At 45.2% G+C, this 25,946-nt stretch overlaps 1 protein-coding gene across 1 annotated transcript in view; it reads right to left on the bottom strand.

Moving 5' to 3' along the window:
• Nucleotides 1-400: 400 nt before the first annotated feature.
• LOC147606266 (hexokinase-1 protein) overlaps nucleotides 401-25,946 on the bottom strand; it is a 50,238-nt gene continuing 24,692 nt past the window's right edge. Inside the window, exons 2-3 of the mRNA XM_086792853.1 lie at nucleotides 20,157-20,236; nucleotides 401-842 (exon numbers count right to left, since the gene is read on the bottom strand). Coding sequence (XP_086648979.1) covers nucleotides 755-842; nucleotides 20,157-20,236 — 168 coding nt within the window. The 3' untranslated portion in view covers nucleotides 401-754. The remainder of the gene's footprint in view (nucleotides 843-20,156; nucleotides 20,237-25,946) is intronic.

Raw genomic sequence — 25,946 nt, 5'->3', positions numbered from 1 at the left:
ATTTCTTTGAAATTCATAAAGTAGCCATAAGCCACTTTTGTGGAGCTTAAAGCTTATGAAATGAAAGCCAACATCATGTAATGTACATAGCCCAAAGTAAAAATACCTTGAGAAAAAAGCACCCCAAACAAACCACATGTAAATAAAATGGCCAAGCATATAAAACACTTTTGAATAACGACATGAGTCATTAGTTCTTTTGCTCTCTTGTGATTCATGCTTGCATACTTGCATTTCTTCTACGTGTATGTGAGTGGGATTAGTTTTTCCAACTGAAGATGGTGTGTATCTTCCTCTTCCTCTTCCTCTTCTCCTTTTTCTTCTTCTTCTTCTTCTTCATTCTTGCTCAAAGAGCGGTAAGCAACGAAGCAACGTTGAAAGAGTGTATTTAAAGAATGAATGATAAGGAAATAGCACCTTTAGCAAGCAAAGCAACCCTTACATTCTCATCAAAACCCAAGCATAGGGGAATGATAAGAAGCCTTACAATATGTAAAATCCAAAGTCAAACTACCTCTCTCAAATTTTTCACAGGATACCAGCTCAAATGCATTGATAATTTGATTATCAATCTGTATGTTTCACTTGGTTTATCTACCCCAAAAACAGAAAAGAAACTACAAGGAGATGGCTAGGATCTCTATTATTATGATAAAAGCCCAGAATATTAATCTGTGAACTTCCTCCAACCAAAATTCATGCTGCTCACTCGAGTAAAGATTATGGCCAACACAACCACACCCACAAACAATCATCACTCTAACTGATCAGAATCTAGAATAGTCTCCTGCCTAACTGGAGGCTTGATTTTGAGAAAATAAAATGGCTCTGTCGGCTCCTCTCTGCAACAATAAGCAAGCAAGAAAATTAAATCTTCTCATCACCTGCTACACAATCTCCTCATCGTGCAGTTTTTACATTTCACAGTTATGAAGTACTTGTGTAGCAGGCCACATACTACTCAGAATCTTAATTTCACGTAATCGAGGCAAATGGAGCATGCTTTAAGCTTACTGTCTTACAAAACTAAGGCTATGAACATTAATAACAGTAATCTGTTTTCATACCTTTGACCTACACATACAAATATGTGCAACTTAGTAGTGTAAAAAACCTTGACTATAGAGTTAAGCAAGAATTCACACTTGTCCTTGGGCGTTTCAAGCACCCCAGAAGTCCCACAAACCTGTGGATACTCTGATGCATAAAACCAAACAATGTCCAAACAATTCTCACTAGCCCGGGCGCCCATTTCCTCAACTGAGAAACGCCCAAGTGATGATCTTAGCAGTACCTGCTGTCCATAATGATTTATAACCTGCACGCACACATCTTTCAAGTTGCAAGCCAAAGGATACTTCCTTGCAAGTGAAGTAACACCCGTACAATATTAGTCACCTTAATAAGGCATTGAAAGAAATTCCATTGCTCTCCGACTTCATTTTTAAACTCACTTCCCAAGCTTTCATCTCTTTGGAGCCCTTCCAAATCATCATATTCATCAACTTTCCTCAGTGGACTTCCCAGAGCATTTCTCCGTAGGCGAAGTGCTAGCCAGGAGTGTACAGTAGGTTACCAGTGAAAAGATTGGGGGAGAAGAGAGAGCTTGAGCTCTTGCAAGCACACACACACTCTCACAACAATGGAGAAGACACACAAATGAAAGATTGAATCTTCTTCTACTTGTTGCTCTCAACAAAAGATAAGTGAAAACCAATATAAATACTAGAGTACTATGTGCAAGCGGTCCATAATGTGTACACGCTAAATAGGTGAACTGGCATGATAAGTATGTCATAACTCGGTTAGACTAGGTAGGCGTAGTCCAGCTACATGATCATTAGCAAAGATCCATCGTGTCAGCTACCAAACATACCAATGGTATAAAGGTGGAACGGTCACCCACGCACGTCATGAGTGTCAGCTCGTGTTAAGCTTGACATCTCCACATTCTCCCTCAAGCTCGACTCTATCTCCAAGAATCCAAGTATAATGTGGAATCTGCGAAGCTTCTCTGCTCCCAAGGCCTTGGTAAAACTGTCAGCTACCTGCTCCTCTATGCTAACGATGAATGTACATAAGATAAACATCTCCTACCAAGACCTCTCTGATGAAGTGATAATGGATTGGTTAGTGCATAAAACACTGGCAACTATATGCTACTAAGGTTTTCACAATAGATGACAACCTGCATGTCCACATGCAGTTCCAAATCTCCAAGTAGCTTACATAACCAAGCTACCTCACATGCTGCCATTGCAACACCCTTTACTCTATCTTTCTACTTGACAAGACAACTGTCAGGTACTACTTGCTGCTCCATATAACAACACCACTCCCAAAGGAAAACATAAACCCGCTACTAGTAGATCTTTTGTTCACATAGCATAGTGTGCACCTCAAACTATCCAAATGCGGCTTCCAAGAAGCCTACATAAAGTGGCACTTCAACCCAATTGTGTAGTTCATGTCTGGCCTAGTGATTGTCATGTAGATCATAGTGGCATTCTCCAAAATCTCACCTGCATTTGCACTCAACGTGCCATTATGATCCAACTATACAAAAATGGGCTTCCAGCTAGCCATACCATATTTGGACAACATGTCCAATGCATACTATCTCTATGACACCTATATGTCCTCAAGCGTCCTGTGATAACCTCAATGCCAAGAAAGTATCTCAACTCACCCAAATCCTTCATATCAAACTTCTTCTTAAGGAGACCCTTAACATTCTTAACTTCCTCTTTATTGTCACTCCCAACAATCAAGTCATCCACATAGATGGTGATGACCACAATCCCCTTATCACTCTTTTCTCACATAGAAAGAATGATCAACATCTACCATATAAAGCCAATGGTGATAAGATACTATGCAATCTTATCATGCCATACTCTTGGTGCCTGCTTTAAGCCATACAAGGTTTTACGTAGCCTGCACACATAATCTAGGTGACTCAAATCCTTATAACCAGTTGGCTGGTCCAAATATACTTCTTGCACCTCACTATGTAAGAACGCATTCTTTACATCCATCTGATGCAAAACCCAACCTTTTGATGCAACCACTGCAATAGCAGCTCTCATGGTTGCCATCTTGGCAACGTGCCTAAATGTCTCCTCATGATCAATGCCATAGGTCTAAGCATAACCTTTGGCCACCAATCTCGCCTTGTATCTGGTAATGCTTCCATCTAAGTTGTGCTTCACTTTGTAGACCCACTTACATCCAATAGCCTTTTTGCCCTCCAGCAAAGACACTAATTCCCATGTCTTATTTGCATCCAATGCAGCCATTTCTTTATCCATGGCGTTCTCCCAATATATATGTCCAACACTAACCTCAAAACATGTGGGTTCAACCTCTTGCACAACCTTTGCCATGTATGCATAATCGTGAGCTTCATAACCATCATACGTCAATCTCTAAACAGGGTTTTTGACCCTAGCTAACCTGCATGTCCTTGGTGTCTTTGCGGCTGCCTTGACCTTCCTTGCACTAGGTGTCCTGCTAGTTGGAATCCCAAACTTCTTAACAAGGCTCTACCCTAAGCCACTACACTCTCCATCAACATATGAATGCCCTACTGAGATGTCAACATATGAATGCCCTACTGAGATGTAAGGCATACCGAGAGACTCATCAGCCTTCTCTTTACCTTTATGTGATGCACTTGTTGAACCTGCAGGATTTATTTTCTGTTGCAACCTGGCACTCCATGATCTATCAACAGACTCGCTACTAGAGAACTCTCTTGGTCCACTCAATGATTGTGAGTGTTGACTTGTATTCTGCACAACCACCTGCTCCTATGCATCAGCCCCAATCGAGTGTTTTATAGCAGCACATCTTATCAAAAACATCCCTCCTCACCCTCATCTCACGTGACACGAGTATAACATATGCACCCCTTTTGCTCAAGGGAGTAACCAATGAACACACATTTTTCAGCCTTTGGGTCCAACTTACTGCATAGCTCATCAAGAATGTGTATACATGCAATGTATCCAAACACTTTCAAGTGTGACAAATCTAGTTTTCTGCGAGTATACTTCTCCTTTGGAATCATACAATGGACTGATATTGTGGGAATTCTATTCATAATGTAAATTACAGTCACAGCCGAGGCATGCTCTTCTCAACCATCAATGCACAAGCAATCTCTGCAATGTACCTATTCTTCCTCTCAGCAACACCATTTTGCCACGGAGTATAACCACATGTGAATTACCTCTGAATTTCATGCTTTCTCAAGTACTCATTGAACTCATTGAAGAAGTACTCTCCCCCTCCATCTAACCTTATCACTTAACCTACAAACCTGTTTACTTTTGAGCCAACATTCTGAAATTCTGAAAGTGAGTAAACACTTCACTTTTGTCTTTCATGAAATAGACCCACACCTTTCTTGTGTGCATCAATGAAAGATACATAGTAACGACATCCTTCCATTTATGCTATCTTTGTCAGCTCCATACATCTAAGAGCATCACATCAAGTGCACTCTTACTTACATTCCTATCATGTGGAAATACTTTCTTTGTTTGCTTTCCAAACTCGCATACTTCACATACTTATGCATTCTATCGACCTTTAACTTTAGCAAACCTATAACAAGTTCTGAATTCTACATAGACTTCAATCGCTGCTCATTCACATGACCAATACATTCATGCCAGATATCTATATCAACCACAACACCTGCACCTTGTGCAAACATAGTAGCTTTCACCTCAAGCATGCTTATATTCAAAGTAAACATTCCACCCACTCTTTTGTCCTTTGCAACTAAACGACATTTGTTGTTGAAGTCCTCAACATAGCAGCCCTCAAGGTTAAAGCATACCTGCAAACCCTACTCAATCTCTGCCCAACAGAAACCAAATTCTTTGTTATATTAGACACATAAAGTATATCAGCTAAGTACCTTATCTTGTCGTCCTGCATAGCCAATGACACATTTCCAATGTGAGCAATAGGATGAGCCGTGTTATCCCTCGTCTCTACATAACCTAGTTTTTCTAGATTTTTGATATCTCTAAACCACTCACCATGATAGGTCATGTGGTTAGAGGCTCCCAAATCTACATACCATACATCATCACCATTTGTGGATACATCTGCAGTCATCACTGAATTCAACATGTGTTGCATAACAAACAAATACTCGTATATATACCTAGATGAATCCGAGAACAAATGCTCATATCTATCTTCAACCTGCTTGCTTGAAGATGCATAATTGTTTTGCCGCAGCTTGTCACTTTTTATGTCACTCTGCTTCTTGCGACATTCTACTACAAAGTGACTTGGTTTGCCACAGTAAAGGGAACCTTTGAACCGATCCCGATTATTGTCTTTGTTAATTGCCTTACCCTCTCTGGCTCTCCCTGCCTTGAGACTGGCCTCTTCCACCTATGTGTGTTTGCTCTTGCTATAAATCATTAAATTATTGCTTTCTATAATTCTGATTTTCAAAATGGCCACCACCTTGGCCTCGATCACAACCTCTACCTCTACTTCAATTTGAGTAGAAGGCCTATTCTAAAGTGTTCTTGCTTTGGGAGAAAGAGTCTTCAACCAAAGACTTCTCTTCTATGATTAACAAAGACACCAAATCCTGAAAGTTGGGTACATTCTCTCTTACAACAATAGAGGTCTTGAATGGCTTATATTCTTTGCCAAGCCCATTCAAACAGACACTCACCAAGTCATCGTCTTCGACTGAGACATTAATAGATCCAAGGGATTTAACAATACCCTTGATCTTCAATCTCCGGCTCTTGTAACTATATGTCATAAGCTCGGGCACATGCTCTAGTCACTCGTCGATCCATGCTCTCAAGCTCCCTATGCAATTGACAAAGCAACTCTTCTTGCTCGTCTCTCACTAGCTACGCAGCCTCACCTGCAGTACCAAGCGTAGGATCTGGACTCATCTTGATGCTATCCGGATCTACCTATTAAATGCTAAGTTGTTAACACCAAACATATGTGCATATCATGCAATAAAAAACACACATAAGTTAAACAAGAAAGTGCATGTGCCATGTATCCTCACCTACTTCGTTGTCTCCAACATGTGGAGACTCCGCATGAGCTTCAAGTTTGCCCCCTACAATACACTAACTTCTCTAACGGACAAGTACATAAACGATTCCGAATCTTGGTGTATAAGTAACATGCAGCGGAAGTATTCGTAATTGAGGATCCTATCACACAAATGCTCACACTGTCTTCTGTATCCTGAGTTTCGCGAGTTTAGCAATCCACTTTAAGACTTCAAACTTTAAGAGATTGAGAGAAAGAAAGAAAGAAAGATTATTAACGTCTACAAAAGGCCAAAATTGGCCTATGAGACATATAAGTAGTACAATGATGTTCCTCCAGTCATCAAGAGGAAAATGTGGAGTGAGAATAAAATGTACAAGTATGACAACACGACCATAGGGGACTCAATGGTGGTGTACAAACGAGAGGGTGTGGATGGAGTACTAGGGCTACTAATGCATCTCTATATGCTGAAGGGGCGATACAAGTATGATATGTTATCTACTCCTAACTCCATCCAGTCCCATAGTCTAGGTACAATATGTCATACATCCGATCTGAGGATGCCGTAAATGTCTCGAACATGCGTCCTGGATCAAAGCGAAAATGTGCCAGCTGCTTCTGGACCTCCTGCTGGTGTCGAGACCGGATGGACGCGATCTCTCTGTGGTGTGTAGCCGTGGTGTCTGGTAGCCGGATAGTCTGGGTCGTCGCCTAGCTCGAATCTCCTCCGCTCGCTGAGATGTCACTCCCAATGTGTGTGGCTGGGCTACTGGTGCCAATCTCTGGAAGAAGTCAGTCAACTGGGACTGTCTTCCTCCGCTATGATGTGCGGGTGTCTGAAGTAAGATCTCCCTGTGTCTCTGTAGTGCTAGTAGTAGTCTGCCTAGCTGTCTCTGGTCCGATCTCTCCCAGATCTGTCTAAGTGATGTGGTCCCCCTAAAAACCTCAAGATAGCATGCCCTGATCTCCTGCAAAGCACCACACTGGCAAACAAAATGCTCCTCTGTCTCTACCCCCGTCTGGCATAATCTGCAAACAAAATGCTCCTCTGTCTCTACCCCAGAGAGAGAGAGAGAGAGAGAAAGAAAGAAAGAAAGATATATTAACGTCTGCAAAAGGCCAAAATTGGCCTATGAGACAAACAAGTAGTACAATGATGTTCCTCCAGTCATCAAGAGGAAAATGTGGAGTGAGAATAAAATGTACAAGTATGACAACACGACCATAAGGGACTCAATGGTGGTGTACAAACGAGAGGGTGTGGATTGAGTACTAGGGCTACTAATGCATCTCTATATGCTGAAGGGGTGATACAAGTATGATATGTTATCTACTCCTAACTCCATCCAGTCCCATAGTCTCGGTACAATATGTCATACATCCGATCTGAGGATGCCGTAAATGTCTCGAACATGCGTCCTGGATTAGAGCGAAAATGTGCCAGCTGCTCCTCGACCTCCTACTGGTGTCGAGACCGGATGGCCGCGATCTCTCTGTGGGGTGTAGCCGTGGTGTCTGGTAGCCAGCTAGTCTGGGTCGTCGCCTAGCTCAAATGTATAAAACATCAGGAAGAGTAGAGCCTGGTGGAAGGAAGTAACCTTACAGGGCTGGTGGTCTAAGATTCCATATCAAGGGAAGGTGTTCCTATGGCGCATGCTAGTTGGAGGCCCACCATTGGGAGACAGTAGACCAGTTGTTGCAAAAGCAGCGGATTGCTTCTAGTAATTGTGTGTTTTGTACAACATGATTGGAAACATGCCCACATCTTTTCATTTCATGTCCAGTGGCAAAGAAGGTGTGGGATTTCCTTTCACGTATGGAATCTATTGACACATAGGCCCATAAAGGTTGAAGACTTGATTTTTGGCAAGATTGGGCTAGATAACCCAGAACATCCAGTTTTCTTTCATTTTTTCAAGTGGACAGGTTTGTGGCATATCTGGTAAACTAGGAATGCCTTCATATTCGATGCAAAAGTTGGTATTACAGCTCACATAGGTCGTATAAAAGGGCTACTATTGTGGCAAGTCTCTTCCTTGCGGTCAGCTCATGTGGTAGAGAATGACACGGTGATGAGGGTACTCCGAGGTACACCTGTGGTTCGGAATAATTACTAAGGAAAAGCTAGTACATCACATGATGGCCATTGGCCATTTGTAAAGTAATTTTGGTAATATATCTTATATTACGGAAAAAAAAAAAAAAGAGAGAGTACAATGTGAAGAAATGAAATGAAATGTAATCTGTATTAACGTCTTCGAAAGGCCAAAATGACCTATGAGACCAAAAGTTACAATAATCTGGTCAGATGAAGTACAAATGTGGTGTATAACAAAAAAAAGTGAGAAAAGATCTAAAGATCTAGAGATCTAGAGATCAAGAGTAACATGGGAAAATGGGAAACATGAGAAACGTGGGAAGCTACTAAGAGGGGACGAAAGTGTCCACACAAAGACATCTCTGGGCGCGTGAGACTCATGAATGTATGGGGGTATAGACGGGCCCTCAGTGGATGAAATCCCTCATAGGTTACTGAAGCATGAAGACAAGCTCCTTCGGGGTGAACTGCCTGGAGGGTATCTGCTAGTGATTTGCGATGATATCCTCCCATGCCATCTAGATCTGCTACGGACACCCCAAGGTCTAGGATGTCTGTCTCGACATACCTGAGAGGCACGCTTAGGAGTGACCCCTCTGGATGTGGATGTGTCCTGACCTTGCCTCTGCTATGCTGAAATGGAGAGAGAGTTCAATAGGGGGGGGAGAGAGAGAGAGAGAGAGAGAGAGAGAGAGAGAGAGAAAGAAAGATGTATTAACCATAGTTACCAGGGGACGAGGAGGGGGACGGGGGACGGGAACGGGGACGGCTAAAGGTAGGGAACGGGGACGGGGAGTGGGGACGGCACTCAAAATTGTTAATTTTAGAGGAGTAAAGAATCAAGATTAATCAATCGATAACAACAAGCTTTCTAACTCCAAAAGTTGTGAATCATGATACACATTACATTTAAAATTAAATTACGCTACGAGGTGCAAGAGTCAAGAGTCAAGACTTGCAAAGTCGGAAAAGAAAGACTTTAAAGTTGATAACATTAAATAGATATACTCAAAAGATGTTGGAGCCTAGGCGATACAAAATATAAGTCACTCGCTCTCATACTCTGCGCTCCCAATAAGAGAGGTGCTAGCCTCATGATCATGAGTGCGTGAAGTGTGGATGGGGGTTGTGTCATCCGATGAAGGCTCATGATGAGAACCATCTGTCCCACCCTCCTGTGCAATAGTTGTAGCTGCCTCCTCTTGTTCCATCTCCCACTGTGTAAAAGTATCGGCATTGCATCTTGCACTCTTGCCAAGCATGCGCAAGTTTGCGCTAATGAAGACAAGATCATTAGCTCTTTCCACCCCAAGCCGATTTCTTTTCTTTGATGAAATGTGACTGTAGGAGGACCATAATTGCTCTAGGCAAGAAGAGCTAACGGACTGGCTCAAGATCCGGATCGCCAACTGTTGTAGCTCTGGTCCATCTGATCCGAAGTCCTCCCACAATAATGCTGCACCAACCTTGAATTTGTCCTGCTGTGCATCTGCACATCCATATGAGCCTTGAAATGCCCTGTAATTACAAAGCTGGTCTCTAATTTTGCGCCTGATTTCTGCATCCGGCGTGAGGTGATCCAAGATGAGTCTCCAACTGTTGCTCACCTCTTTATCACCCTCCTGCCCTTTTCCCTGAAATTCTGGGTCCACCATAAAAGCAGCTGCATGTAAAGGAGAGGAATATGAGCTCCATCTCGCCACACAAAGCGAGTGGATCTCCTCATATCTATCTCCTTTACATGCAGCAGCTGCATGTAAAGGAGAGGAATATGAGCTCCATCTCGCCACACAAAGCGAGTGGATCTCCTCATATCTATCTACGTCTGGCTCAAGCTTCTCAAGACTCTCTATCATCCGGTCCATGGCTTCATATACTTTGCCGATGCATGGCTGCATAGCATCAACAATCTTGAGCAAGTGGACAATGGGATGCACCATGCCGTCAGTATGCTTGAGGTCCTCCCAAAAATCAGCATCGTCGACCTTTTTCTTGCATGAAATCCCTACCTGTGTACGTGCAAAAGATGAGGAGAAAAACTCATCACTGATGAATAGTTGCCGCACGGCACCCTGACAATCCTTCAAGCGATGCAACATAAGAAAGTTGTATGCAAAGCGAGTGTCCGAGTACTTGAGAAGGACCTTTGTGGACCTCTTCCCAAACTCGGATCAAAGGTATGTGTGATTGTTGATGAAGGTCACAATTGCACATGCATCATCAATCACCGATTCAATCCATGACAATTTCCCAATATCTTTCAAAAGATTATTGAGACAATGTGCCATGCAAAAAGAGACGGTGATTTGAGGATACATACTCTCAAGAATAGCTCCCGCTGCCCTATTTGTCGCCTCACCATCCGTGACGAAACCTATCACACATTCGGGGCCGATAATCTCGACAGCGCTACTCCACTCAGCAGCAAGTACATCCGCACTCTTTCCCGTCCCTGAAGCATCATGTGAGGAGACAAAGTACATCCCCCCCCCCCCCCCCCCCCCCCCCCCCCCCCCGTGAGTATGCCACAAGGCCATGGATAGACCTTTTCCGCATGTCACTCCATCCGTCTGCAATCAAAGAGACTCCATTGCGAGCCCATTGTCTCTTTGTGTTTGCCGCCGCTTGCTCAACAAGGCGTTTCTCCTTGTCAAGCATAGTGGTCCGCAAGGTTTCGGAGGATGGAGGTGTGTAGTGAGGACCGTACTCGCCAATCTTCTTCACCATCGTTTTGAAGTAGTCGGACCTATTTATCATTTCAAAAAAAAAGAGGGTAAGTAATTAGAATGGCAAAATGGTGACCCGTGAATCGTGACTCGTGAGAAATGATGATGAAATCATGTGAGTGAAATACGTACCGTGCCACACGAAAAGCAATGTGGTCATGAAAAAAGAAGCGGGCCACCACGGCATCAACCTCCTCCTTTTTGGGATCCCAACTCCCCTCAAGAGTACTTTGCCGACGAGAGAGAGAGAGGGTGGACTAGGTTGTGGCATTGAGAAGGCGGTTTGTGTGAAGCCTCGAGTAGTGCCATGAGAAGGACGTGATGGAGGGGTAGATGAAGATGCACCACCACCCGATGTAGAACCTGATGTTTGGGTTGGAGTGACATAAGTGTTGGAATCCACTGCACGCACCCTTTGGCTTGCACTCAAAGCTTGATGGGCGGCAAGCTTTGCAAGAAGCTCCTTTCTTATCTCCGGTGTGACCCGCTCACAAAATTTCACCTCATGACCGGGCTCATGCAACAAATGGGCCCTCACCCTATTGGCCCCACCCACACGCTTATATGGGCAAAGCTTGCATGTCCATGGACGTGCACCCCCCGCATGAGTAGGAGGCTCGAAGTTGACCTCATCCCACCATGACCACCCATCCGTTCTACTCCTACCGCCCGCACGAGAAGAGGATGCCATGAATAGTTAGTAACTTAGTAGTAGTCTAGTAGAAGAGGGTGGAGAGAGCTTAGAGGGTAGAGTAGGAGAAGAAGTAGAGGGAAGATTGAAGTAGTCTAGTAGGAGAGGGTGGAGAGGAAGGTAGTGGAGTAGGAGAGAGAGATAGTGGAGAGGAAAGCTTGAGTAGGAGAGGGAGATGGTGGAGAAAAACTCAAGTCTTGGAAGGCTTGAGTAGAAGAGGAGTAGCTTGCAGCCCATTATATAGAATATGGCAGCTGGCTCTCTCTCTCTCTCTCTCTCAAACTCTCAAACGGCCAGCCGCCAACGGCTAGTAGCCGTTATTTGAAAAAAAAAACGGCTGGAATTGTAGCCGTTGCAGACGTCCCCCCGTCCCCGAATGACGTCGCCCCCCCCCTGTTCCCCCGGGCGGGGACGGGCATCCCCTGGTCACGTCCTGTCCGTACCGTCCCCCAAGCCGTCCCCAAGCCGTTACACAAGTGTCGTTGTTCGGGACGGCATTCCCACGTCCCACGTGGGCGACCCGCCGTCCCCCTGTCACTATGGTATTAACGTCTACTAGAGGCCGAACTCGACCTATGAGACAAATCAATGTACAACTATCAATGTCTTCTGGATGTCCAGAAAAAAAAAAGGACAAAATGAACATGAAATAAAGTATGAAAGAGAGAGAGAAAGAAAGAAAGAGAGAGAGAGAAAGAAAGAAAGAAAGAAAGATTTTATTAACGTCTTCCAAAAGACCGAACTCGGCCTATGAGACAAATCGGAGTACCTGTATGGAGTATCCTCTGTCATCCCAACAAAAGGCCAAAGTGACCTATAAGACCAAAGTTACAACCATGCGACATCTGATACACTGTCTGGAAAAGGAAAAAAAGAACTGAAGGTAAGTATCTAGCCCTACAATACATCAGCAGGGAGCATCCAGAAGCAGCAACTAGGGAGAGTGGGAAGCTAATGCTACTAGTCAAAATGGGGTACATGAGTACATGATACATGAATACATGAATATGGGGGAGTACAAAAGTGACAATGAGTACAACAGTATATGGCTGGAATGGTAATCATCCTAGGAGCTCTATCATGGGTCTCTGCCGGATGGCCTGGATATCTGCCATAGTGAGATGCCTGGTCGGACGAGGCGATGCCTCGCAATGATGCTTCGAATCCTCCGGTGTATGCACCGTCTCCAATGTGAAGATCCGCGAACCCTCCGGTGTCTGGATCTACCCAACTGGATAGCTCTCTCAACTAGAGTCCCACGGGGTGCCAGCTACTGAGCTGTCGGCTGTGTCCTCCCGAGTAGTCCCTCTAAAGAAGTCAGTAATCTGCCTCTGTGTGGACTCCCTACCAGTCGGGCGTCTGCTCCTAATAACGGACTCTCTGAGCCTGCAGATCTCCAGGAGAGAAAAACCCAAGCATCTCTGATCACAATAGTCCATGACTCTAGCCAGTGGTCCAAATCCCTCTCTAAAAGGCAATGGTAGTGCCCTCGAATCTCATAGTATGCTGTGCAGCAGCAGATGTAGTGCTCCTCCGTCTGACAAATCCTATCCCCTGGAGGTATGTCTCTAAATCTGCCTGTCTCTATCTCTAACTGATGTGAAGAGGTGCGGATCTGCCCAATGGTGCACCTCAATCCATGAGACAGATGGGTATCCATGTAGCTCGGTCTAAGTATAAAGCCATCCTTAGTGGTGCGGAGAAGATGGTCTCTAAAGAAAGCCATCTTCGTCCCCAACTCCTGTGAGGGCTCTAGCCATGTCCTCCTAGTGTCCAACTGAATGAGGTCCTATCTGATGACTTTACTGATCTCAGAATGTGTCAAGGTGACAGAGGGTGCCTCCAGAGAGTACTGGAAGGGTGGATGTGTGTCTAAACTGAATCCATGGAGCTCAAACCAGGATGCTATCTGCGCATACCAACATGACATGTCTCCCTCCATGGCTAGCTGATGAGAGGACTCTAAAGCAAGTCGTGCATACCGGTGTCAGGGAAGCTCCCAAGTGCTATGAATGAAGGACACTGATCTGGCAAGAGCCTTGACTACGATCGGTGGTGCTCCCATCTCGGCTCTGATAATCTCATGGGGTACCAAGGCCTTAGCCCGAATCATCTTGGAGATCATGGACACAAGTGGTCTCTCCATCGATCTCCATCCATCGTCTATGCGTCCTGATCGACTATGACGATCTAGGCTAGGTTCGAAGAGAGAGAGAGGGCAGCAGGCCGGAGTGGGAGCAGCAGCAGGCGGGGCAGCAGGCGGGCACAGGTTCAAAGAGAGAGAGAGAGAGAGAGAGAGAGAGAGAGAGAGAGAGAGAAAGAAAGAAAGAAAGAAAGACATATTAACGTCTACGAGAGGCCAAAGTCGGCCTATGAGACACAAAATAATACAACTGTGTTCTTCCGGTCATCGGAAGAAAAGAAACAAAAGAAAAAGTGTGCATGTGTCTGGATACAACTGTGAATCATCATGGATCGGTGGAGCCCATATACAAACAATATAAGGGGGGTGGGGATGTGGATGAAGTGCTAAGGCAAGATGCATCTCTATATGCTGAAGGGGTAGTACAAGCATGCTATGCAGATCTATGTCTAACTCCATCCAGTGCCATAAGAGAGAGAGAGAGAGAGAGAGAGAGAGAGAGAGAGAGAGAGAGAGAGATTTTATTAACGTCTTCCAAAAGACCGAACTCGGCCTATGAGACAAATCGGAGTACCTGTATGGGGTATCCTCTGTCATCCCAACAAAATGAAAAAGTACTGAACAAAAAAAAGCTGAATCTGGGTGTGCCGGGGATGGAGCTCTACTACTAGGAGAATGCAAAGCTATATGCATGGAGTATACAATCATGATATGCAACCTAGCTAGCTCCATCCTGTACCATACTGGGGGTATAAAATGGTATACATTAGTGAAGGGGGTGTCCACAGCTCCCTGAAGAACATGCCTGGGTGTGCTCTGAAGCGAGCCAGTCGCTCCGCACCCTCTCTGTGAAACTGAGCTCTGATCTCTGTCATCTCTCTCTGGTATAGGCGTGGTGTCCGAGAGAGAGAGAGAGAGAGAGAGAGAGAGAGAGAGAAAGATATATTAACGTCTACAAAAGGCCAAAATTGGCCTATGAGATAAACAAGTAGTACAATGATGTTCCTCCAGTCATCAAGAGGAAAATGTGGAGTGAGAATAAAATGTACAAGTATGACAACTCGACCATAGGGGACTCAATAGTGGTGTACAAACGAGAGGGTGTGGATGGAGTACTAGGGCTACTAATGCATCTCTATATGCTGAAGGGGTGATACACGTATGATATGTTATCTACTCCTAACTCCATCCAGTCCCATAGTCTGGGTACAATATGTCATACATCCGATCTGAGGATGTCGTAAATGTCTGGAACATGCATCCTGGATCAGAGCGAAAATGTGCCAGTTGCTCCTGGACCTCCTGTTGGTGTCGAGACCAGATGGCCGCGATCTCTCTGTGGTGTAGCCGTGGTGTCTCGTAGCCAGTTAGTCTGGGTCGTCACCTAGCTCATATCTCCTCCGCTCGCTGAGATGTCACTCCCAGTGTGTGTGGCTGGGCTACTGGTACCAATCTCTGGAAGAAGTCAGTCAACTGGGACTGTCTTCCTCCACTATGATGTGCGGGTGTCTGAAGTAAGATCTCCTTGTATCTCTGTAGTGCTAGTAGTAGTCTGCCTAGCTGTCTCTGGTCCGATCTCTCCCAGATCTGTCTAAGTGATGTGGTCCCTCTAAAAACCTCAGGATAGCCTGCCCTGATCTCCTGCAAAGCACCACACTGGCAAACAAAATGCTCCTCTGTCTCTACCCCCGTCTAGCATAATCTGCAAATGCGCTCTGCTCGAGGGATGCGTGCTGCGCCAGTGGGCGGCTCAACACCATCACATGGGAGGAGCTTGGGCCTATGGTTTTGGGCCAGGAAGAGCATTTTACAAACCCTCCACAAGGCGGAGGTTCTGAGGCCTTGACTGGCCAGCGGTCAAAAGGACGCAACAACAACAACAATAAGGACAAAGGGAAGTCTTCTGAGAAGAAGCCCGACTCAGAGCATGATGCTTTGAAGGCCGAGCGGACCTGTAACATGGGTGGCATTCTCTCTCTCATCACTCTCTCCCTTTCTCATACACACACAACGACCATCTCTCTCTCATACATTTCTTGCCTGCAACAACTCCCATAGCCTTTTGCTGTAGCTCTTTCCTTGTCTCCCTCCCACACACACAAGGTAAGTCTCTCTCTCTCTCTCTCTCTCTCTCTCTCTCTCTCTCTTGTGGCCAAAAGGGTCACTATTGGAGAAAGTGCCCTGAGCGGAGTACCGAGAAGAGTGCTGACTCTTTAGCTGCAGCTACAGAGACTCCGGCTTTTGTGCAATTGGAGATTTTGGTCTCACCGCCAAGAATACTCGGGAGTGGATTCTCGATAGTGGTGCTTCCAGGCACATGACTCCTTCCCGAGAGTTATTACAAGATCTTTGACGGCAGACAAGTTGCATCTTCATTGGACACAATTCCACTATCCCAATTCACATTGAGGGCAGGATGGAGATTGCTCCCGATGGCAAAGGGGGAAAGCATTCCTCCCGTGTTCTTTATGTCCCAGCACTTGGTTTTCGTCTTTTGTCAGTGCATGAGGTTTGCAAGGCTGGCATCCAAGTGCAGTTGATGAGCATTTTGTTGCTCTTAGAGACAAAGCAACAGGCCAGGTTGTATGGGAAGGCGGAGTGGACAATGGGATTTACAAATTCTTAGCACTCTCTTCTCTGACACACGCACTCAGCTCGGTGATTTGTGGCATTTCCAATTTGGCCACTTGAATGTGGATGCGTTGCGGAGGCTTTCCGGGACCAGATGGTGGATGGCTTGCCAGATGTTGGTAGCAAGCAGGGACACTGTAGTTCTTGCATTTGTGGTAAGCAACACATGGAATCTTTTCCGAAGCAGGCTAATAGGCGGGCTTCAAAACCTTTCGAGTTGGTACACACTCATTTGTGTGGACCTATGCAAACCCCATCCTTGGGAGGTTCTTTGTACTTCTTGGAGAACCAATAGCTGTCGAATCCCCAATAGCTGTTACAGGTGAACTATGCTTTGCTGTCTCATATCATTTGAAACAAAGAGCCCACTTCCATTAAGGAAGCTCTTACCCAAGAGACTTGGGGGAAAGCCATGCATGTGGAACTGGATGCCATAGAGAGGAATAACACTTGGGAATTGATTCTGAGGCCGTCAAAATGGTCAGCCATTGCTGTCAAGTGGGTCTTTAAAAGTATACGTATGATGGGTCGATGGACAAGCACAAGGCCAGACTTGTGGCTAAGGGCTATGCTCACCGGCCTGGCATCGACTATCAGGATACCTTTGCCCTAACAGTGAGGATGATCACGATTCAGATAGTTTTTGCCCTTGCCTCTTCTCAACAGTGGCCCGTATATCAGATGGATGTAAAATATGTGTTCCTTAATGGTGACTTGTAGGAGGAGGTGTACGTTGAGCAACCTCCGGGCTTTGAGGTTCCGGGATCAAAGGGGATGGTTTACAAGTTACGGAAGGCCTTGTATGGTCTTAAGCAAGCTCCCAAGGCTTGGAATCAGAAGATTGATTCCTTCTTTCTACAAACAAGTTTTCAGAGATCAGTTGCAGATCCTAACTTGTATCTCTTTCGGACACGCGGTATGGTCATGTTGATTATCCTTTATGTGGATGATCTCATTCTCACTAGCAGTTATGTGGAGCACATAGCTATGACAAAGGCTACCTTGTCAAAGGCGTTTGAGATGACCGACTTAGGCTTACTCCATTTCTTTTTGGGATTGGAGATTTGGCAGACCCAAAGGGGGTTCTTTGTTTCTCAGCAACGGTATGTTCATAAGTTGTTGGAGACCTTTGGGATGGAGAACTACAAGCCTATTTCTTCACTGATGGACCCAAACACCAAACTTACAGTTAATGATCCTTGTGAGCAGGTTGATGCCTCCTTCTATCAGAAGCTTGTTGGTTCATTGATTTGGTTGCTGAACACCAGATTGGACTTGAGCTTTCCAGTGGGGCTGTTGAGCTCATTCATGCAGACGCTTTTGAAGACTCATTGGGACGCAGGATTGCGGATCTTGCGGTATCTGCAAGGTACGAAGAATCTTGGACTCTTCTAAGACACTAGAGGGGGGACAACAGAACGAGTCAGACTTCAAGGTTGGAGTGACTCAGATTGGGGAGGAGATCTAGACACGAGGAGATTTACATCCAAGCTACAGATTTACCCTTGGCTCAAGAGCTATTTCATGGAGCAGCAAAAACAACCAACTATTGCCTTGTCTTCTACAAGGGCAGAGTACCAGGCTGCTTGTGGTGCTGCTTGCGAGATTGTGTGGCTACGGAGGTTACTTGGCAAGATTGGGTTTCCACAGAAGGAGCCCATAGACATCCAGTGCGATAACCAGAGCTGTATAGCTATTGCTCGGAACCCGGTCTTCCATGCCCGGACCAAGAACATAGAGATACAATATCACTTTGTTCATGAGAAGATTTTGGCTGGTGACATCTTGCTTGGTTATTGTTCGATGGAGGACAATGCGGCGGACCTCTTCACGAAGTCTCTACCTCAGGCAATGCTCCAGCAGCACTCTAGCTCACTAGGGTTGGTTCCACATCCAAGAGCTGAGAGGGGGTGTTAGAAGTCATCTCCTCTCTGTAATACCATATCACTCAGTGAGGGCCTCTGTTGTTGGTGTGCCCGCCCAAGAGTTCTCTCCATTTTTCCATGTCTTTTTCCCTATTTTTGGTCATGTGGGCCCTCAGTTGCTGGCCGACTCCTTCTATCCTGGCGTGTATTTGCTAGCCGACTGACTATTTCTCAGTCGTGGACATGATTTGATGCTGTCGGCTGTTTTGGGCCAGCACCATAGGGTGGTATAAATACCACCCTTGCTCCCACACTCCTTTTTGTACCGGATCTTTGTATATATAGCAGAGTTTATACAACTTCTCTCTCTCTACACTTCTGCATTTTGTTTCTCACAATAGTTGTCTCATTTTCCGCTGTGCATTCCGACAATCCCTTGGCATGATGTCTTGAAACTGTGCTAGGAGACCATCCAGCTTTTGCTTCAAAGGGTTTGCTGACTAAACAACAGACTGCTCACTACGGACATAAATCAAAGCACACTCGGCTCCTTTTCTGATCGCTTGTTGAGCTGAGATGAGTGGAATACCTCGCATGCTCCTATCCTCGTGAATCAAGGCACGCTCAAGAACACCAACAACACAAAGTGTCTTGCCTACAATCAAGAATGGGTGCATAATCCCTAAACCACTAAATGTTGAGAATCATATCACACCCTAGAAGAGAGGAGATAATGAAATCTCGCTGAAATGTGGCCTTTTGAACCATGAATGTGAACTATTGAGCCTTATGAGATATATGAGTGCAAAGACCGGATGTGAACCCCTCTACATCCAAATGATGGGGTGCAAGTGTACAACTCATCTTCTTAGCCAACTGAGGAGAAATGGCATCCTCAGAGCCGTCCATATCGAAGACGACAATAAATTGTTGTCCCTTTGTTGTGCCGTAAGCACCAATGAGGGCTTTCTTTTGCTCCTCAACTTCACCATCCTGCTTATCATCAAATACCACTGTGGTACTGCATTTAAGGCAAGTAAGAGTTGGATGGGTTGGTGGGCAATGTGGGAGTATAGATGCTACTATGGCGGTGGCTACTGAGGAGACAGAGGTCTTGGAGGCTTGTACAGCCTGCCACTTGGTACAGTCTTTCTTGCCATGCCCCAAGGTGTGGCAGAAGAAACATCTGTTCTCCCCCTTATACCGCATTTGCTCTTCTCATTGGAGATATCCACCAATAATGCCCTCCTTGGCCGTTTCCTCAAGTGATTTCTTAGGCTTGAAGTCTTTATCTTTCTTACCTCCTGAGATGCTTTGGGAATCTTTCTTATTGTCTTTGCTATTTTGAGCTCCCTTCCCCCTCCTGAGATGATGATTGTTGGGTGGTGGGTGACTGTTGTTGGGGTTTGGAGCTTGGATCTGCTTGGACTTACCTCCGTTCACCGTCATTTCTTGATTTTGAGCGAGAGTAAGAGCCCAAGATCCCAAAAAGAAAATCTCAATATACACTTATTATATGACAATGCACAAATGAAGTATTTCCCAAACTCAACAAAAAAGAGATTGCAAAGTTCACTTGATTAAGGTCTACTTATAATTTTCAAGCCACTTGATTTATTAATTGTAGCGTAAATAACAAACTATAGCACGCCTACCCATGTCCTTTGTCGGTGGATATTGATGTGTAGTCACAATTTCAACTTGAACCCAAGGTGGTTAGAAATGTTAGGTTTGATGCATATAACTATGCACCATTAAGCATGGAAAGTACTGATCAAGATAACTTACTTTTGGTATGTTAAGTTTTTTTCAATAAGGACAGTAAAAAATATAAACATGTTATATTTTAAAATTAGCTAAAATTGACATCAAAGAGAAATTAAACTTGAGTAGTGAAATCATAAGTAAACATATCATCCTTAAAATAAGGCAAGGTATACGGCACCCAGGATTTGACTTATAGCACCGCCAAAACAGCTTCCAAGTTGCAGGAACGTTTTTTTTGAAGTTGTCTTCAAAAAGTGCCTGCAAGCAAGTCAATAAAAGAAACCTATTTCATGGATCATGAAAATAAAATACTACATTTGAAAGCTACTTCACCAAACATCTTGAGCACAACCCGAAAGTAACATAAAGGACCTTTAAGAAATTTTAAAAAAAAAACCTTGGAGTTTCACATGCAAATCAAACCATATATTGGGATTTCACTCCAAGCCAGGGTCGTCAGAACCTTCAGAGACGTGCGAACAATACGGGTTTCAAACAATTTAGAATGTTTTGATCTGATGCATGTATAGATACATGCATACATACACACATGCATACGCCCCCCCCCCCCCCCCCCCTTTGCAGATACATGGAGGGCAGGCAAGGATATGACACGAGAGTGGCCCCTCATCATTAGATTCCCTGATGCCACCAACAGACAAGCCTTCTTAGACAAGCGGGCTGCCCTCAAGGGCACACAGATGTACATGGGAGATGATCTCACCCCACCACGAGTGGCACACCGGCGTGAGGCGATGGTGACAGTTTATGAGGCCCATAAAGCAAGCAAGTGGGCTATCTACAGAGATGGTAGGGTCATTATCACTGAGCGCCATCCCAAACAAGGACATGGAGTCCATCACACCAAACACTTGAGGTTGGCAATATGGAACTGCAATGGCATGCTGTGGTTGAATCCAAGAGGCTTGAGCGAGATTCTCACAGGCAGGGATGTCATTTTTCATACAGAGACTCATCAGAGCCCTAAAAGGGGCTTACCATACACAGCCGGGTGTGAGTGGGAGTCAGCTTTCCGAGGCGAGACCCGCACATCAGGAGGAATACCTACACTGTGCACACCACCCGCCCCTCCGCCACCACCTCCCATCTCACATTACACTCGAGTCCTTTTTTTATCACGAGCTTGACCTTGTTAACTCCAACCACATCTATCGCCAACTCCAAGATGTGGAACCTACTGTCCCCTATCCACCCTCACATCACAGCTCACCACCATACTCCACACATCCGCCACCACTTCTTTCATCTGCACACGGTGGTCTACCGCCAAGCCACCTTGCGGTTCCATGTCCCAGAACTGTTGGTATGATGACGAATGTTGGGCCACACGCTCTCGTCTTAAGCATGAGGTACGAATTGGGAAAATCAGAAAGCGCCAAACGCAATGGATTTCTCAATAGCTCACCCAACGCAAGAAACCGGAGTTCTACGCTCGGAAAGAGGATGAGTTATACAGACTTTTCTTAGGGCCAAACTCCTGGAGGAAACTCCGAGAGCACCACCCTCCCACACCTATTACCTGCCAGGACACATGGCACTCCTATGCACGCTCCCTCTACCATATCCCCCATCAGCCACCCCTAGCCCCACCATCAGATCCCCGTCCCACCACCTCCACCTTCTTCACATAGGGCATGGTCTTGAAGGCCATTCATAGACTACGCAACGGGCGAGCCCAGGATCATGAGGGACTCACTCCCGAGTACATCTCGCGTGCCAATGATACCCTAGCACCCCTAGTAGCTTACATGTTCAATACAGCCCTTTGTGAAGGATTTCCACCCTCTTGGTCCACCAACACCATCACCCCCATCCTCAAAGCCGAAGATCCACTTGATCCTAATAAGTACACGACAATCATGATTGGCCACACATTGGCCAAACTCTATGGATCAATGCTAGAGGTGGAGCTCGGTTCATTTGCAGAGAGCCAGGGATGCAGAGCCTCAGGACAGGCTGGCTTTCGGAGGAGCTACTCTACCTTTGACCACATCTTCACCCTCCATGCCATCATCGAGGAGGGTAGAGCACATCAAAGGATTTACTATTGCTTTGTGGATTTCCGCAAAGCTTTTGATACTGTACCCCGAGTCCGCCTCCTACACCGTCTACAGGAGATAGGAGTCCCATCTGACATGGTTTGGAGCATCATCGCCCTCTATGAGTCCGTCACCAAACGAGTGAGAGCCCCAAGAGGTACATCACAGGAGATTTCCAGCACTATTGGGGTGAAACAGGGCTGCCCTCTATCACCCACTCTTTTCGGCCTCTACATTGATGAGATCTCAAGCTTCATTGACGGATTAGGCGGGGCTGGCCCCACACTAGCACGCATATTGATCCCCATACTACTTTATGCAGATGACATCGTCCTCCTCTCAGACTCGGGCGCTTCAGAGATAGTAGGATGCCTTACAGGACTTCTGCACTCAACGAGACCTCTGTGTTAACCTTGGTAAAACCAAGGTAATGGTCTTCACTACCTCTCGCCCCTTCACATCTAGATTGAGCTTCACATATAGAGGGATCCTCTGGAGATTGTCTCATTCTATGTCTACCTTGGTGTCACTTTCAGTGGCCCACGCTTCACCATGCTTCCCGCAGCACATGCCAGAGTAACACGGGAATATGTGTCATGTGCACAGTGTGTATCTACCGTGTGCTACACGCACACAAGACTAGCTTCAAGGCTTGGGGAAGCTTGGAGCTAGGCAGGATGATTAGCGAGTTGAGCTAGGGATAGACTAACGAGCGGGCACCCAAGTATGGACGGGCGGGCGTCCAAGTGTGGACACCCGATGACTGACCAAGAGCCTATAAAAGGGTGGCCAAGGTTAGTCATTAGTTCATATAGAGTCTCGCGTGTCTTTGTGAGAGGTCTATGGTCAGGAGCCTGGATCAAGTGCAGACGTCCACCTGCTTTATGCAGCCGAGGCCGGCAACAGTCTCGAGGCCCACGAGGGTAGCTTCGTGGCAGTATGGGATGTCACGAGGTAGAGATTGGTCAGTACGTCCATCTAGTTAGCTCGGCTCGTGGCTCGGTGGGGACAGCCAAGACTTGTGGACTTGCCCACAGCTGTCAAGGTTGGGAGGTGAGTCAGGCCTGCACCCCTTCACGTTTGTTTGGTTTTGTTTGCAAGTTTCGAGTCTTGTACCAGGAGCTTTCTACAAGGTGATCCTATGGGGATTTGACAGTGGTATCAGAGCAAGCCTCGAGAACGAGCAAGTCGGTAGGTAGAGAAGATGAGATCTAAGAAAAGGTATGAGTTCATGAAGATTGCTGTTTTTTCTGTTTATACTGCAGTTTTTCAAATTCAGCATGTTGCTTTTGCATCGTAGGAACCCATGATGAAGATTGTGGTCTAGTATGGGTTGTTTGCTTTGCAAAGAAGAAGGGCTGGATGTGTTTGCAACTGTATGAACAGTTTGTGAGAGGAAAAAGAAAAGGCCTGTTGGCTGTTTTTTGTGTGTGTGTGTGAGAGAGAGAGAGAGAGAGAGAGAGAGTCGCCAGCTGTAGCACTGTAGTGTTTGTATGATTGATGTGCAGCCCACCTAAGCGAAGACACCTGTAAGTAGGCACGTTGGTACACACAGGTGGTACTCACAAGCAAGCAGTTAGACGTGTGCATCTGGTACACGTATGCAGGCAAGTCTTGCACGCAGGCTGGATGTACACGCAGGCAGCGCAGGTGCGCCGTGTATAAACAAGCGCAGTCGGTCAAGTAGGCGCCCAGGCGTAGGCGCACGTGTGTGTGCACAGCCAATTCCAGGCCCATGTAAACAGGCGTACGGGTGGCAGAAAATCGGGCGCAGCAGAAAAGCGTAAAGCAAACGCATGGCGTGGAGTTTTTAGTTTTTGTTATGTATATATATATATATATATATATATATATATATATATATATATATATATATATATATATATATATATAAAACCCCACGTTTGACATTGCTTTTGTTTTTTTGTTGGACCTTAGAGAGGGTTTTTTTTTTAAAAACCCACGTATTGCTTCTATTGCTTTGTAAAGTGTTTTTTTTTAAGAAAAACAATATAAGCAGTTTTTTTTTTTTTTTACAAAGCAATAGAAGCAATACGTGGGTTTTTTTAAAAAAAACCCTCTCTAAGGTCCAACAAAAAAACAAAAGCAATGTCAAACGTGGGGTTTTATATATATATATATATATATATATATATATATATATATATATATATTCCAAAAAAAACCAAATTAAAAAAAAGCAAAAGCTAAGTTAGCTTTTGGGAAAGCCTATATATTCCCCTTAAGTGGGCTTCTTGCCACACATCTCTCAAGCTCTCTAGCACTCTCCTTGTGCAAGATAAATATTTTCTTTCCTCTTGCCCTTTTCAAGATGTCGACCCAAGAATCCGAGTTGGAGCCCATTCCCGATTGTGAAGACCTGCTGGCTACAGAAGCCACCGATGGCAATCTTTTCGACGATTTTGTTTCAAAATCAGATTTCCAAGAGTTTAAAGTTGCTCTCGAAGCTTCTTCCCCGGAACGTCAAGCACAAATCGTTGCGCAGATGCAGGCTTTACAGAACTCCGTCTCTTTGTTGACCACTAACTTATCTACTCTTTCGGGTATGGATACTTTGGCATTTGCTTTAGGCCCCAATATTACTCCGAAACAGTTTGGGAGCGAGCAAAAGCAACATACCAAGGAGATAGTGGACACTTGGCTACATAAGTGGCAAGTCCATTTTCAGTTTCATCCATATGACGATGGCAAAAAGATCCAATTAGCAGCAAGTTTCCTCTCAGGCAAAGCTTTGCTTTGGTGGAAAGAACTCAAGTCTAAACCAACGACTTGGGCACAATTCAAAGAAGTCTTCAAGCAAGAGTTCCTCAAGAAAGAGGATGACTATGATGTTGTTGCCCGGTTTGCTACTTTGACCATGACCTCGCAGAACCTCACTTATGAGATCTATCTCCAGAAATTTAGGGACTTGCAAATGAAAGCTACAAAGATGGATCCTACTACTCTTTTGGGGTTCTTGGTAGCCACTTTACCGGACTCATACCGTTTACAGGTTAAAAACAACAAATACAAAACTTTGGACGAGGCCATTCATTCCGCTCGTATCTATGATGATACAATGGTCTCTTCCAAGTCTAGACCCGTTACCGAGCAGGGGAAACAAGCACAAAACGAAGTTCTCCACACCGATGGCTAGCACGACAGAAGGAAAGTCTTTGGACCAACCTTCGAAGAATTCAACTTCGATCCCAGCGAAGAAAAAATGTCTCCTTAAGGCTTAAAAGCTCAAGAAGGAAGGACGTTGTTTCATCTGTGAAGAAAAAGGAAATATGCGTAACGAGTGCCCGAAGCAAGAAGGTGCAAAGACCAACGCAAGACCCAAGCCAAAGGCAGCTAACCAGTTGTCTTTGACAGGTACGTGAGTTAAGGTACTTTCTCGCCCTAGTTCATGTTCTGATTGTCTGGGTCAACTCTAAAGTTTTTGGCTTACATGATCTTCTCCGAGTTTATGGAGAAGTAAATGGCCATAGAATCCACATTCTTCTAGACCCTGGCAGCTCACACAACTTTGTTAATTACAAACTTGTGCACGAATTGGGTCTTGACACAACACCCAACGATCATACCTATGAGGTACGTCTACCTGCGGGTCGGCAAGTATGGAATCGAAAGGTGGAGACGCTACCAATTAGGACTACGAAGATACTCTGGAATGCTATATTATGCATCTAGAGCATGTAGACTTGTTATTAGGGATTGAGTGGTTTAAGACTCTTTAAGTCCAGATAGATTGGTCGAGTCATACTTTTTCTTTTGAACATAGGAACACCCAGTATAGTATCTTAGGTGATTGTATACATCCCTCTCAGGGACTTCTTGTACATATAGTTGATTTTGGTAATATAATGGATTCTTCTTTGTATACTGCTTTCCATTGTGTCTTGATT

This window comes from Cibotium barometz, chromosome 58 (genome assembly GCF_041138505.1).
Source record: "Cibotium barometz isolate CiBa-2024 chromosome 58, ASM4113850v1, whole genome shotgun sequence".
Classification (NCBI taxonomy): domain Eukaryota; kingdom Viridiplantae; phylum Streptophyta; class Polypodiopsida; order Cyatheales; family Cibotiaceae; genus Cibotium; species Cibotium barometz.
Note: the sequence above shows the minus strand (reverse complement) of the source record. Positions and strands in the feature narration are given on the sequence as shown.